We start from the raw sequence: 14,575 nt of genomic DNA on the forward strand, positions 1-14,575 counted from the left end.
TGTGATTTACATTTACAAAATCATTTTTTACCCGTCAAATAAGACGTTAGAAAATTGATTAATTTTTTTCAGAATATGTTATTATTGAATATCTTATAATATCTTAGAATATCTTACAATATATAATAATATTAATATATATAATTTTTAACATTTGTGTGGTTAAAATATTCATCAGTAGATTACATACTTTTTTCTTTTTACACTTCTCCTCTATCATTAAATATAAAAATGTGCAGAAAATATTTACAAACTTACTGATAAATATATTTCATCGAGAATATAATTAACGATCAGTTACTAAATAAAAGGTCTAAAAATTTCATTGATCTTTTAAACATGGATGTCTTAGCTCTATAATTAGAGGACTGAATTAAACAGAGCGAAAAAGTACAATATCTTTTGTTCTTTTATGAGTGTGACTATTGCGCTAATTTAAATTGTTTTAAATTACATTAAACATAATCGTTTATTAGTCCTTATGAATAAAGGGAAATATTGTCATTCTTTCTCCAATATACACTACATTGTCTTTATCATTTTTGAAGAACTGTCAATTATAACACTGCGAGACACATGAAATTGATTATTTCTCAGATGTCATTTCGATTCATTTCGAGTATATGTGTTATACATTTGGTACAATGAAGGATAGAAAATACAACGCATTTACTGTCTTTTTATTTAATAGTATCCATGTGTATAAGATGACAAAATTAAATTATATTTCTTATCCTTATATTTTATAATCATTATTTATGTATGACAGAAAGAGAGAAAATCAATAATGTATTTACACAGTGCAAATATTATATGAAATTTAAGATCTTTTTAGTTTTATAAATTTATAATATTGCATATTTATTATTAAATTGCATCAAAATGCACATCTTAAATTCATATATTATTATAAAATTAATTATGATTGAATTATGATTGAACATTAAATAAAAATTCACAAAAAGATATTTGGAAGAATTGATAATACAGAAATAACTGTTCTTGTATATTATTGTAAACAGCAAAACAAATATAATAAAAATAATTAATTTTTTATTAAATTTTAAGTTTCTTCTTTCAATTATTGTCCCAATACGTGACCTCTTCCCCAATTATGCCCTCCAAATATATTTCTTCCTTGATTCTGTTCCCCCGTAGGTCTAGGTGCAGGTACATTCCCAAACGATCGAATTCCACTTCTTTGAGGTGGAAAATAACTTTCAAGTAACCTAGGAGTATTGAGTAATTCTGGACCACCAAGCTCCTGGGGATACTTGAATTTCAAGAAGACATACAGATGTCCTACTAGAATCCCAAACAATTCCATCATTCCGCCACCAGAAATAATCAGATTAAATCCAAATAGGACCCATGGCAGATACATGGCTTTGAATTGTGTACCTGACAATAAATTTGTTCATATAAGCCAACATAATGCTAGTATCATTACAACGTAATGATATAATCATTAGGGTAGGATAGGGCTATTACGTCAGTTTTAACTTTAAAGTAATACAAAAAAATCTACAATAACAAATAATATCTTTTATAATTACATACAATCATAATTGATTCTTGAGAGCACAAGTACAACCTTTAAATAATCATATGTTGTTACAGAAACAAACATTATCGTGAAAAATAGACGAAAAGGTCCCACTCTACCCTGCGTAATTTATAAATAAAATATGATATAAAAAAGAAGCAGAGCATACCAAACCAGAAGTTTACAATAGCATCTTTATTTAGCTGACACCACACGTATAACACACTGAGCACCATGGGGTCCATAAGCAGGGAGAAATCGCCAATAAGTCCAATGATAACGCAGCATATCCAATTAAACAACAGAAGGAAGCAATAATCCGCGGGCTTTCCATCATACTCTCCACGCTCTAACCTTAATGAATAATTGTACAAGAAATAGCAATTGATCAGGAAATGAAAGCCGGTGCTTTGGTTGAGAGGATAGTAAAAGACGCTTGTCACCGCCCGCCAGATTTCAAAATTATGCAGAAATCGGTCGGGCCACAACACCAACGAAAGCGGGCTCAGAAATCCAAATCTGCCGAGTAATGTCAGAACCGCGGTACACAATAACCAATATCTCGTAAATATAGGTAGAGAATTGAACCAGTCTCTCACATCTGACATTTTACGTAGTCTCTACAATGCCGTTTTTGTGCTTATAATATCGCGTTACTATTAATCTTCAATTACAGTCAATGATTGCGGAATAATGACGTGTAGATAGTACGCGGGTCACAGAAGTGACCAGAGTTCATCAGAGGTGACGTCGACGTTCGGCGACAGATGTTTTTTCAGGTTATGGTCTACTCGTTTAAATGAAGATCATATATGCACATATATGATAGAGCAGTGTTGCAACTTGCAAACTCGCGCTCGCTTGCAGCTAGAAACACTTTAATAAAGGTGCCATTTCATGAGACGCTAAAAAGCAGCATAAATGGCCGCGTTCAGCAGACTTAACTGTTGCGGATCCACAAGTGCTCAATAGCTGCGTTCAGCGGACTCAACAGTTGAGTAAGCGTTTGCTGCTATTGATGTATTCTTCTAGATCTAAAATGTTGATTGGATAATCTAAAAGAATACACCAAGCAGCGAGCGTCCACGTATCTACTACGAAATAATTGTGTCTACTGAACGCGACCATTAATGATCTTAACTAATTCACAATCATGAACAAGAACGAATTTTAACAGAAGATATATACACATAAATTGTCGAATTCTTATAATAAATTTACAAAAATTTATTCATAAAAAATTATTTTATTAAATTTTTATATATTAATACAATTAGGTCTAGTTTCACAATTCACTGTTAACTCTTAACAGAAGTTCGACTTATTCATTATCTCTTTCCAATTCTAGAATTGGAAAGAGATGAGAAACAAGTGAGTTGTGAAACTGGGCCTTATAAAATGATCAAATTTTATTTCTACTATACACACACACACGCATGCATGCATGTATGTATGCATGCACACATGCACGTATTCTTCATAGTAATAATACAGCTTATATAAAACACAACACAGCAAATAAACTAAAAAAAAACATAGTTCTTAAATCCTATGTAGCTATATATAGGTTTTGTGCAAAAAATTATTGAGTATCATATTATACCATTCTTTCTATTGCTTTTGAACATACATGTATAAAGTTCAATATTCTGTAATATTACAGAATATAGCCCGCATGTGACTTTCTTTATAATAGTATCTCGTTAAAAACTTATTAAGGAACTCCATGTGTTCTGCATTATTAATAGAAATTGAATATTTTCTTGTTTTTTATCAAGAGATTAAGAAATTATGAATTATCTTTCAATAATGATCGTAGTTATCTCTTGTAATACAGATTTTTCTGCATTAGCTTCAAATTATATACATATATATTTGTATATATGTATACATACATATGTATGTGTATATGTATGCATGCGTGAGTGTATATATATATAGTTAATCTGATGAAAAAGTTCACCATGAAAATCAAGGACTTAAGATTATTCAAGATCATTAATAATATGCCTCCTATTTATTCTATAATCTTGATATAACTGTCAGCCCTCTATCTCTCATTATTTTGTTGAAAATTGTTACTTGAAACTTTTTTATTAGACTTACCCTACAGAATGTCTCTTAAAAAGCGCTCACAAATGATATTCCTGCGCTATTCCTGATAAAAAAACTGAATCTGAAACTTATGAATCATTTTGTAATTTTTTTTAGTTATCTCACAAAAAAGTAAAATATCTAAAATCGACGCTTAAGACAATTGCAGAACATTTTTAAGAATCCATCTTTAAGATATTTCATAAAGATTGTTGAAAAATATTTAAAAATTGTCTTATTCATTGATTTCTCTCGCTTATTCGACAATCTTTAAAAACTAATGCCGCGTTAGCTATTGCGAAAATTGTAAAATGGTTCATAAGTTTTAGACTCAGTTTTTGATCAGAAATAGTTCTATATGGTTCGTGGACGTTTTTTAAGATACATCCTATATATGCATACATGTTACATACACACACATTACACACATACACACACATATATATACATATCACACACACACACACATACATATGTAATTTAATCATCAAAACCAGCTGTTCTTTTTGTTTTCCTTTGCCTTGGACTTTGTTTTGGAGTTCTAGGAGATTTATCTGTAAACAAGCATTTGTTATTTTATGTTAATTTTTATTTTAAAGTTCTTTTAACTTAATAATTTTCTTTTAACTTAAGAAATTTGTAATATCAATCATTTATATAATTTGTAGCAATTGAGATTCGATAGTGAAAACTATTATCATTAAAAGACAAAAAACTAAGAAGCGATATTTCACCATAAGATGTTTTTAAATATATTTTACAAAGCTGAAGGACTATACAGAACTCGATTTTGCCTTAAACATAATAAATAAAATTATCTGTACCTCACTTGTACTGTATAGTGCAAATAATGAAACAAATTTTTATCTATCTCTTTAAAAAAAAAAAATCATTTTGCAGTAATCTGCCGACAACTTTTCTTATTACGAATATCATAATTACATTGTAATTTTTTTAGTATTTTAGCTATAACTGAAATTCAGTAAATATCTTTGTCATGACTTTTGCTGACCCTTAAAAATGCTAAATTATAGCTATGTGTGAAGTTCCACAACTTCTCAATTTCATCAAAAAATTATTACTGTCCGGTAAATAATTCGACTGATTTTAAATGTCACTATGTAAGCAATTTTCATTAGATTTTGATAAATCTACTACTTACTGATTCTATTGAGAGTTTCCTTCGGCAGCCAATCATAATCTACATTGTTAGGATTAGATGTACCCATTTCTACTGGTACTTTACGAGTAGTAGAAGAACGCGATTTACGTCCCAGAGATGATAACAATTGTTGACCTCCTACAAGGGTCAATATAACACATGCTGCGAGGAATACATAAAGAAAAATAGTTTCTCCATCAAGACCATCATCTATCTCTATAATTTGTACAGTTTCATTAAAGACCGCTTCATTGTAGGAAACGCCATTCTGCAGAAAAATATAATACATCAATACACACGCAAGTAATATATCCCTATACATATCGAATTAAAAAAAGTATATAATAAATAAAAAATGTTACATATATAGTGACATGATTCTTCAAAATCAAAGATTTTTAGATTAATTTTAATAATATAATTTTCTTATTTTTCCACATATCACTTTTCTATAATATATGTAAATATAAAATTATACTTGTGAATTCTTACTTTAATGTATTCTAAAGTAAGCGGTACACAATGCATGTTTTCTTGCTGAGTTGTTTGTGTTCTAGTAAATTACTAGATTTGTACAGATTTGTAGAGATGTGTTGGGAATCCCATTTAAGTGCTCACTAGGAATCATGTCACTCTTGTTTAATGTAAACAGTAAACAAGAATAAAATGATATACTCGATACTCAGTTGGAAATCTGAACATAGCTTAGAACGCATAATTTATTTAAATACAAGCGATCAAGCAAGAAATCATATATCATGTGCCACTGGCTTAAATTTTTTATTCTTACATGCTTTTATATATTTTATATGTAATATCTTATTTTAATATCATACATACGGCATCTTTATAATTCAGGTTAACATTCAAGCCGAATGGCCTTCCAGCGAAACTCTCAGATGGTATAAAAGAATAAGCTAAGGTAGCTTCATGTTTCGGTTTCACAACTTTGTTAAATGTGAACGTGGAGAAATTTTGAATATAGAAATTAAAGTCCATTGCATAACGGAAAGAAGCATCCAATGTTTCCAAAACAAAGTCATTTTCACCCTTATTAGTAAATCCAACAAGAAATTCTATTATATTTCCAGCTGGCAATTCTGTCAAATTAATGTTTAAAATTAATTTTAATATTATAAAAAAATATCGTACATTTTAACCTTAACAGTAAAAAAATCAATAAAAGTACCAAGAGTAGATAACATATTATGAATAGGTTTTGTAAAAAGTATTGTTGTATCGGCATCAACTGAAGCATTACTAGTATCTTCTTCTGTTTCTTCATCAGTTATTATACTACCTTCTTCACCTTCTACGTCAACAATATCATCAATATTCTCATCTTCTTGAGCATAGACATATGCTGCAAGTTATAAATACAAATGAGTAAAGATCTATCAAATTTTATATAATCAAATATATATTTAACGTAAATTAATATATTTAAATAATTTAAATAAGTAATGTATTGTACAAAATTAAACACGCAGCAGCAGTCATAATTATAATTAAAATAACAAGATAAGTAAATAGCTCAATTGATATGTAATAAATCAAAATAATAAAAACTAATATCCATTATAGACTTTCTACAATAAGTCATTACTTAAGTTTTAAGTCTTAAGCTATAAGAAATTGACCAATCATAATTGATTATTTTTCTAATATTCGACAGTGAATGGTTAATTTCTTTATGATTAAAGACTTAAAAGTACTTAAGTAATAGCTTGTAAAAAGCCCATTAAGATTTTTTACTACCAACTGATTATAGAATCAACTTAAATGTGTTACAAGCAAAGAATTATTCTTCTATTCCCTAATTAACGTAATATATTATAATGTAAGTGTATTTCAATATTTTAATATACAAATGTAAGAATTAAAATACAAATTAGAAAACTGTTGAAAATATTTCAAAATATTTAATTGTTTATCTAAAATATTTGACTGAATCATTATGAAGCAGAAAAATTGCAAACTTAAGTCAGGTATTATAATTTGATTCTTACGCACGTATTGTTAAAATGTACATTACACAAATAAATTATAAATTAAATTACCTTCATTTGCTGCGAGTGCAATTGTTGAAACAATCAAGAATAAGAAAATGTTTAAGTATCTCATTTTTATCTGCTGTTCAATAGGTACACTTCTGTTACGAATACAGGAATTAATTCTATCTCAACATCCACTGATCCTACAATGTTCCGACATAACGTGCAATTATCATAACCACACTCTACCTCATGCTACGTGGAACTTTACCACTGTTCTGTTCACCACGACAGTCGTCAATTCGTCAACGTGGAACTGTCATGGTGAAAGAAATCGAAGTGTACTTGTTCTCGAGATTTTCGCAGATACCAAAAGCGGCCATTGAAACATTTGCACGGCGGCAATTTTAAAATGACGTATCGTGGATTACCAACGAGAATTGTTCTTGACACCAGCGAGATACTATTCAATATTCACGTAATGACTTTTGTCGCAAAACTATTAGACCGATAATTTTATACATGAAAAAGGGTATGGAGCATTCATACGAGAGAAGCTGAAGACTTGATAGAAAGAGAAAGAAATAATCGCGGAGTAGTTCTCTTCTTTTCTAGTGATGAATTGATTGGTCGCCGCGGCAAACTGAGAAGTGGCCGAGAGCAACGAAGATAGACGTTTGAGAATTGTGGCCTTACGATCAAACTGATTGGCCTCCCATCGCTCACTGTAAAAGAGAGAAATAATTATGTCTGAAGTAGAGCTGTCCTTCAATGTTATCTTCAGCTTCTCTCGTATAAACGCTCCGTCTATTTTATAAGTCTATGAGAAATACTCGATTGTAGTTGGTTGGTTCTTACATTATGATCCGGTTTAAACTCTTGGTGAAAACTAGGCAAATACGGTGGCAAAATTCTAAAGGTGCATTTACACGCGCAAGCGTCAATCAGCGGAAGCAGTAACCAATCAACGAGGCGATTTTTACAGTGGCGTAAAAAAATATTTTCGTATCGTCTAGATGATTGGTTGCTGCTTCCGCTGCTTGACGCTTGCATGTGAATGCACCTTTAATCCACCTCCGAGATTCTGCGAAAAAACAAGGATTGTGCGCCGCCGACTTTAGGTTTCTCTCTGTTTGTATGTTCTGTGCTCTATCGATGAAGAATCTACCATCAAAAGAAAGCTTACCATCTATCTCTGTTCGATGGTTAATGATTAAGTGACAGAAGAAACTCTTCTATGAAAAGTCCATTGTGAACATATTCGCCATCACGCGAGAGCAAATCGCCGGGATACGTACCAGAAAATGCAAGTAATCGGGTCGTCGCGTTAAGAAAAGTGAGTGTCCGTTCGTCCTGCGTGATAGACGCGGGGATTCCGATCAAAAAAGAAAAAAAAAGTTATTATTCGGGTCGAATCGAAGCGTGCTAGATTTGAGCAATTGATTTTTGTCGCTCCGCCTTTATCGGACCGGACGCGGACGCGGACGCGAGTTGTAACAAACGGCAGTCGCTGTTGAGTAACGCGCTTCGCTTGCACGTACAGAAAAACTGACGTATTCGAATTTCACTAGTAATTGGAGTCCTGTGATGTCAAGAGGTTGATACTAGCAGGAAAGAGGGAGAGAGAGAGAGAGAGAAAGAAAGAAAGAAAGAGAGAGAGAGAAAGAAAAGAAGGGAATCTGGTCGCGAACGCAGCAAACGGCGAAAAGGGGGGAGAGAGAAAGAGAGAGAGAGAATCTGTAGAAAATGTGTATGCGAGTATGTGTGTGCGCGCGCGCGCGCGCTTGTGTGAATGTGTGAATGAGTAGTGAATGGTAGAGAAGGAAGATGCGCGTGGAAGGGAAAGAAAGAGAATGGAAACGAAAAAGAGAGTGCCGTCGACCTTCGCTTTTGTAAAATGGAGCGACGAGGGCTGACGCTGGCAAGGGAGCGGATAAGTGCGCGCACGCGCTTTATACCAATTACATACAGGCTATCTCCTCTCGAACGAGCCCGAATTCTCTCTCGAAGCATCTCGCCATTCTCGCCGCGGCAAGGGATTTCGTCACAGCGTTATCCGGGTAACGCCCCCTCGAGCACAGTGCCGCCCCCGTCGGCACCTACATTCATACATTGTACAAATGTCGTCCGTCATTTTTCGGAGCCCGATCAGCTCGCGCAAGGACTTCGACGTATACAGTGCTGTATGGCACCGTTCGTGCGCTTTGACCGAGTCGCGTTAAAGAAAAAAAGAAAAAAGAAAAAAGAAAAAAAAAAAAAAGTGACACTGTATCCCGCTGTAACAAAGGGACAGACATCGATAGAGAAGAAAGTCAAGGTAAAGAAAATCGCGTCGCGAGTGACCACGAACGGGAACGAATCGACTGACGATGTGCCCTGCCTTCTGTCGTAGTCATGAAACGAAAGAAGGCGACGCCTACCCGGCCTACCGCGAAGATGACACTCGTGATACGATGTCGGGGGTCGAGTTCGATCGACCAATCGGGCGGTTTAAACGAAACGTTGATTTATGCGGGTAAATCGAGTATGTGGCGTGCTACGTCCGTCGTCGTTGCCGTCAAGTGCCGTCGCGTGATGGAGCGCGTTACGACTACGAGACGCCGTTATTCGGAACGCGACGCGTTCGTACGTTCGTACGTTCATGGCACGCGACATCGCAATCGTTTATATTGCGACGGTTTCCGCGTTTCGTGATCCCCGGGGATCATTGGCGGATTCGTAACCGCGTTCGCGATCGCGCCGATCGCGCGCGAGCGAGTTCTCCGGAGAGCTTTAATGCGCGTCGCGCGTGCGTTTGATTCGCGGCACGCATGGATCTCTCATTGGACACACGCGGTGAGTGAACCGATGTTAAAGACATCGCATATCGGCGATCTTGTTGTACGCTTTGCAACGAAGATGTATCACGTACATACATGTATTTGTGGACTGTCGCAAAAAAATATCGGAGATTCACGTGAGAAAAAAAAATCCCCCAAAAGAATGCACTTTGCTATCTTTAACGTCTTTTGACCTTAATGACGTCTCAATCAGATTTGTGACATATAGAATTTTTCACTTAGGCCAGTCGATTCTAAGGACGAGTGCTTCTGAGACTTCCTATGGTCTTTTGCCACGTTTGCAGCAGTTTCGAGCATTATCCTTATTGCCTATGGAGGATTAATATTATTGTATTGTGCTGGTGTTGCCTGTGTGGATTGACTAAATATTTTTCTGCTCTATCTTTGTCTTCCATCTTGCACTTTTACTGTAAGGTAAATATGTTTCTTATATATATGTATGTTATATCACGATTTTACATTCAACAATAACCCTTGAAATTGTTTATTGTTAATTTATTTTACATTGAAACATTTAATTAACATTACTAGTATCGTTTTATATTATATAGAAATATAAACGTTTATTTCAATATAATTAATAATATATTGATATTTTATTTTGATTAAATAATAATGCAACATGAATGAGAAAATTAAATTCCTCTAAAAATTAAATCTTTAGAGATGTCATCCCGAGATTATGATAGAAGAAGAGGCACTGGCAGCAGCAATTCAAGCAGGCTGCGAATGGACACGAGCGTATCGCAATCCAGACCACATGGCGAGAGTTCTAGTAAGCGAAAAGAGATAGATAGCGTAATGCGAAAAGCGCGCGAGTCACAATCGAGCTATTGGAACAAGAAGCTATTGGAAGCAGAGGAACGAGATCCAAATAGGTGGCGTCACAGTGGATACAAGGAATTATATGTGGGTAGTAGCAGTGAACCTAGCAGAGGACATCCCAAGAGTCCGAGAAGTCCAAGATCCCGCAGCCCTCACAGTCCACGACCACGCAGTCCTCGAACAAGAAGTCCACGATCACCGCGTGAACGTACTTCCCGTGAACGCAATAAAAATAGACAGACTGCCCGTAGCTCTAGCACGGGCAGTACATGTTCTGACAGATCATGTTCCGTTTGTTCACCGAAAGAACGACGACGCGTCGCGCCATTATCTCGTTCGCATTCGAGATCAGTTAGTCCGATACGAACTAGGACACATCCCAAAGAAGTAATCGCGTCGAGTTCACGGACCATACAGCCGCGCACGAGACCACGATCACCGCCCTTGCCGCGACCACGTACACCACCACCGGCACCGCAACCGCCATTGCGTCATCAGAAGGATTACAAAAACATTAAAGAGAAAGAAACCAAGGTTCGCCGTAAAGAGAAACATCATAATAGATTGCCAGAAGATCCACGAGTACCAGATCCTATCTCATTGGTAAAATAACAGTTTCTTATTCTTAATCTTAATCTTTAATTCTTATCATTTTTTTCTATCTTTATTGGCAAACTTGTAGCAATTAATCAATTTTCTCCTATGGAGAAAAATTTTCCAACAAATGCTTTGTAACAATTATAAAATTATATTAACAATTTCTTAAACGCTGGATAGGTATATTGCGTTGTGCATAATGACGTGTTCCTTCAAAATTAAAATTTCCATATATTAGGAATACTTATGTTAAAATTGTGCAGATACGTAAACCAGTAAAAGTAGAAAAAACACATGGTACGAGTCATGGAGCATCACAAGTAATACGGCCTCCACCAGAATCTTCACCTAGCGATGATAGCGATAGTTCTTCAACTACATCCCATGTAGGACCACCAAAAATGACATTATCCGAAAGGTATTAAAACCTAATGCAATATTGTAATAATAAAACTCAAATTAATTTACATCATTCAAGTTGATTTCACACAACTCTAATTTTTTTATTAATAGATAATAATAATTCTGTTTAATTTTCACAGATTTGGTAAAATGGCGCAGTGGAGTGTAGATCGTAGAGACATGGAAAATATGCGTATCACGAAAGATGGAGAGAATGCGATGAAGGTCGTCATAGAAGGCGAGGAGAGAATTGCGCGTTTAGGTTATGACTCGCCACCTCCTGGTCATTATCCTGAATCACTTTTAGCACAAGGTCCAAGAGGTTTTGAATGCTGGGATGATGTTCGCGTACGATATGATTATTACAAAGCGAGGGGATATCTTCGTGATCTCACTCTCGATGATTATATCAAATGGGAAGAATGGTGGTACAAGTATCAAGAATGGTTAGAAGCCGAACGTTTCTATGAGCAGTGGGCCTCATCAAATCGTTCGTCCGGCAGTAGTCGCAAGAGACGAGGACGACGCAATAATGTTACTCACTAAGGTATAAGTCTCTGTTATGATTTACACTCGATTTATTGACAAAATATGCAGTGATATCTGTAAGCTTAGAGTACACAAAACAAAAAAAAAATATATATATATATATATGTATGTATAAGCTATATATCGTAATAAAAAGGATGATTGTGCAAATCATATGATTTGAAAGATATAGTTTATAATTTTAGAGCTTGTGTATTATATTTTATTCATACCTTCAATAACAGTCTACTGCTAAATACAAGCATGCGATACAAGCGTTCTTACTAATGACTCGGTAAGCAAAAATCAATCGTTCAGTGAGTAGGCTGTATCTCCAAATCCATCGAAAAAAAGTGTTGCAACCTACATATTAAATATACAGAATATGGGAAGTATATGTACATACATAGCAAATGCATTAAAAAATAAATTCACATTCTTGTCTTCCTCGGTTGTAAGATCGTTATTTTCGACTTCAGACTACGCACAAATCGTATTTTATCATTTAAATATATCCTCATATAATTTGCTGCGAAAGAATAACGGCCGGGGTTCTTCTTAAGATTTCTGTTTAAATTTCCAATCCACTACGAAGGATTATCATAATGTAGGATCGCAAGTCGTAAGAAATCAACGAATCACGAGTAGATTATTTTTTTCATATTCCAATATGAAAATCTGTTCAATTCTTATGGTTTTACTTACGGTCTCTTAAAATAAGATTGTGAATCTAGACTCATGGCCTTTATAATTTATAAAAGCAACTATAATTAAAAACAAAAATAAGTAAAATAATAATTAATAATTAAATTAATAATTAAATTAATGTGATGTCAATAAGTCAAGATCTATTTAAGCTTTACCTTTAATTTTAATAAATAAAGTAAGTAAAATTTAATTACTGGAAAATGTGATTTATTTTCTTATTTTCTCCATTGAAAATGGAAACTGCTGAATCTGAAACTTAAAAATGATGAATATTAAACACATTCATTTAATAAATTTTGTCTTGTACGAATTTTTGCAGTACCTATACATATAAAAAAATAACGTTTTTTTAAATGCGGATTGTTCCGTTTTTCCACAGAAACTAATTATGCTCTGAATTTGAAATAGAATTTCAAAGAAGCAAAAACGAGTCAATCTGTAGATTGGTAGGCCCTGCACCACCCCGCCGATTGTAATCGACGGTCATCTTTTATTTACGTACATACCATAAAATGGGATAGTTTTGGCCCAAATTTTGATAATATCTAACCAGCACATATATTAGAATCAGGATGTAAGATATTTTAAAAATTTATTAAAAACGTTTTAAAGTGCTTTACGTCCTGATTGTGGACATGCAGGCTGTTTACGTATTTAAAAAAATTTTTAGTCAAAATGATTCCATCTGGGCCAAAGTTATCCGATTTTATGATATTTAAAGAATTTATTAGTTTTTATCATTTATTTTACAATATGTTACAATACAAAATAATAAAAAAAAAGATATATATATTTTTGTTATTTTTTATTGCAATATATTGTAAAATATATATATATATGTATATATAATTACAATTTTATTTAACAAATATGACATACAACATACATTTGTATTAATTTAAAATAATATAATATACAAAAATAATGTAATACAATAAATAAAATTCAATATAAAATGTAATATACACATTATATTACTATAATAATAATATTAGCATAATTAACAAATTTTAATAATGCGGCATTATACGAAAACTGATCGAAAATACGATAACACAAATTTTAATAAACCAATGGTTAACGAAATATTAACAAATGCAATGAAATATTAACAATAATTAGATTGTATTTATTTTTTATTGTTAACTTGCGATTATAATATTTATTAAGTTCCATCTAACGCGAGCAGTAATGCGATAAAAAAATTAATATATTTATCTGTTATCTTAATCATTTAAGCTCAACAATTTAACCACATCAAGGTCCCTTCGTGATACGATGGTTATTATCTGATATAAAAACGAATAATCTTCATAGCGGAGAGCGAACTTAACATATTCTGATTCTACGTCAAATTCATAAAATCCATTCACAAAGAAAAATTAAATCCGTCAAACCAACGGTCTTATTACAGGAGGGTGAATTCCGAATCTTCTAGATCACTTACGATTGTAATAATTTTGGTAGCATGTCAATTACAATTATTATTTTTATCACATCTTTAACATAATATTAAAAATTATATAAAAAAATATGTTCTACCATTACTAAAAATCATCTTTTATTAAAAAAAAATGGATAGAATGATTTTTTTATGAAATAGTGTTTACGAAGGAATACATTTAATAATAATAAAATACAATGCGTTATTGTAATTTTTTTATGTATGGGTACAAAAGTTTCTCGGGTACCAACTGTTCGAGATAAGCCGAACCCGATAATAGTGGGACTTTAAAGAACTATTTTATACTGAAAAATTTATTATATAAATTTAATAATTTCCTGTATTTTTTGAGTCAAAATTATCAAAATTAATAATTCCATCTGGGCCAAAGTTATCCGATTTTATAGTATTAATAAAGAATTTATTAGTTTTTAT

The 14,575-nt window shown here is 33.1% G+C and overlaps 3 protein-coding genes across 4 annotated transcripts; 1 reads left to right on the forward strand and 2 right to left on the reverse strand.

Annotated features, from left to right (window-relative positions):
• Positions 1-1,073: 1,073 nt before the first annotated feature.
• Positions 1,074-2,525, reverse strand: LOC108751983 (derlin-1). The gene is made up of 2 exons (XM_018492509.1): positions 1,716-2,525; positions 1,074-1,401 (listed from the first exon to the last, which is right to left on the reverse strand). Exons 1-2 carry the CDS (start codon positions 2,152-2,154, stop codon positions 1,082-1,084), a joined length of 759 nt encoding a protein of 252 aa, XP_018348011.1. The 5' UTR covers positions 2,155-2,525; the 3' UTR covers positions 1,074-1,081.
• Positions 2,526-3,454: 929 nt separating this feature from the next.
• LOC108752640 (translocon-associated protein subunit alpha) lies at positions 3,455-7,209 on the reverse strand. Its single transcript, XM_018493628.1, has 5 exons — positions 6,863-7,209; positions 5,992-6,165; positions 5,643-5,902; positions 4,803-5,070; positions 3,455-4,194 (listed from the first exon to the last, which is right to left on the reverse strand). Exons 1-5 carry the CDS (start codon positions 6,924-6,926, stop codon positions 4,121-4,123), a joined length of 840 nt encoding a protein of 279 aa, XP_018349130.1. The 5' UTR covers positions 6,927-7,209; the 3' UTR covers positions 3,455-4,120.
• A 792-nt stretch (positions 7,210-8,001) lies between these two features.
• Positions 8,002-12,147, forward strand: LOC108752630 (serine/arginine repetitive matrix protein 2-like). 2 transcript variants are annotated; one of them, XM_018493606.1, is made up of 5 exons: positions 8,002-8,132; positions 9,859-10,050; positions 10,303-11,064; positions 11,322-11,476; positions 11,601-12,147. In XM_018493606.1, the coding sequence occupies exons 2-5, from the start codon at positions 9,898-9,900 to the stop codon at positions 12,004-12,006; spliced, it is 1,476 nt and encodes a 491-aa protein (XP_018349108.1). In that variant the 5' UTR covers positions 8,002-8,132; positions 9,859-9,897; the 3' UTR covers positions 12,007-12,147. The 2 variants fall into 2 exon arrangements, with proteins under 2 accessions (XP_018349108.1, XP_018349116.1); XM_018493614.1 differs by lacking the exon at positions 8,002-8,132 and adding an exon at positions 9,558-9,631.
• The last annotated feature ends 2,428 nt before the right edge of the window (positions 12,148-14,575 follow it).

The sequence above is a fragment of the Trachymyrmex septentrionalis genome, unplaced genomic scaffold, assembly GCF_001594115.1.
Source record: "Trachymyrmex septentrionalis isolate Tsep2-gDNA-1 unplaced genomic scaffold, Tsep1.0 scaffold112, whole genome shotgun sequence".
NCBI classification, from domain to species: domain Eukaryota; kingdom Metazoa; phylum Arthropoda; class Insecta; order Hymenoptera; family Formicidae; genus Trachymyrmex; species Trachymyrmex septentrionalis.

Excerpts from the sequence above, each read along its gene's own strand:
- LOC108751983 (XM_018492509.1), bottom strand. The coding sequence starts at position 2,154 with ATGTCAGATGTGAGAGACTGGTTCAATTCTCTACCTATATTTACGAGA. Across the intron at positions 1,402-1,715 it reads TATTGTAAACTTCTGGTTTG|GTACACAATTCAAAGCCATG; the intron begins GTATGCTCTGCT and ends ATTTATTGTCAG.
- LOC108752640 (XM_018493628.1), bottom strand. The coding sequence starts at position 6,926 with ATGAGATACTTAAACATTTTCTTATTCTTGATTGTTTCAACAATTGCA. Across the intron at positions 5,903-5,991 it reads TAATATGTTATCTACTCTTG|AATTGCCAGCTGGAAATATA; the intron begins GTACTTTTATTG and ends TTAATTTGACAG. Across the intron at positions 4,195-4,802 it reads GGAAACTCTCAATAGAATCA|ATAAATCTCCTAGAACTCCA; the intron begins GTAAGTAGTAGA and ends GCTTGTTTACAG.
- LOC108752630 (XM_018493606.1), top strand. The coding sequence starts at position 9,898 with ATGGTCTTTTGCCACGTTTGCAGCAGTTTCGAGCATTATCCTTATTGC. Across the intron at positions 10,051-10,302 it reads TCTTGCACTTTTACTGTAAG|ATGTCATCCCGAGATTATGA; the intron begins GTAAATATGTTT and ends AAATCTTTAGAG. Across the intron at positions 11,065-11,321 it reads TACCAGATCCTATCTCATTG|ATACGTAAACCAGTAAAAGT; the intron begins GTAAAATAACAG and ends AAAATTGTGCAG.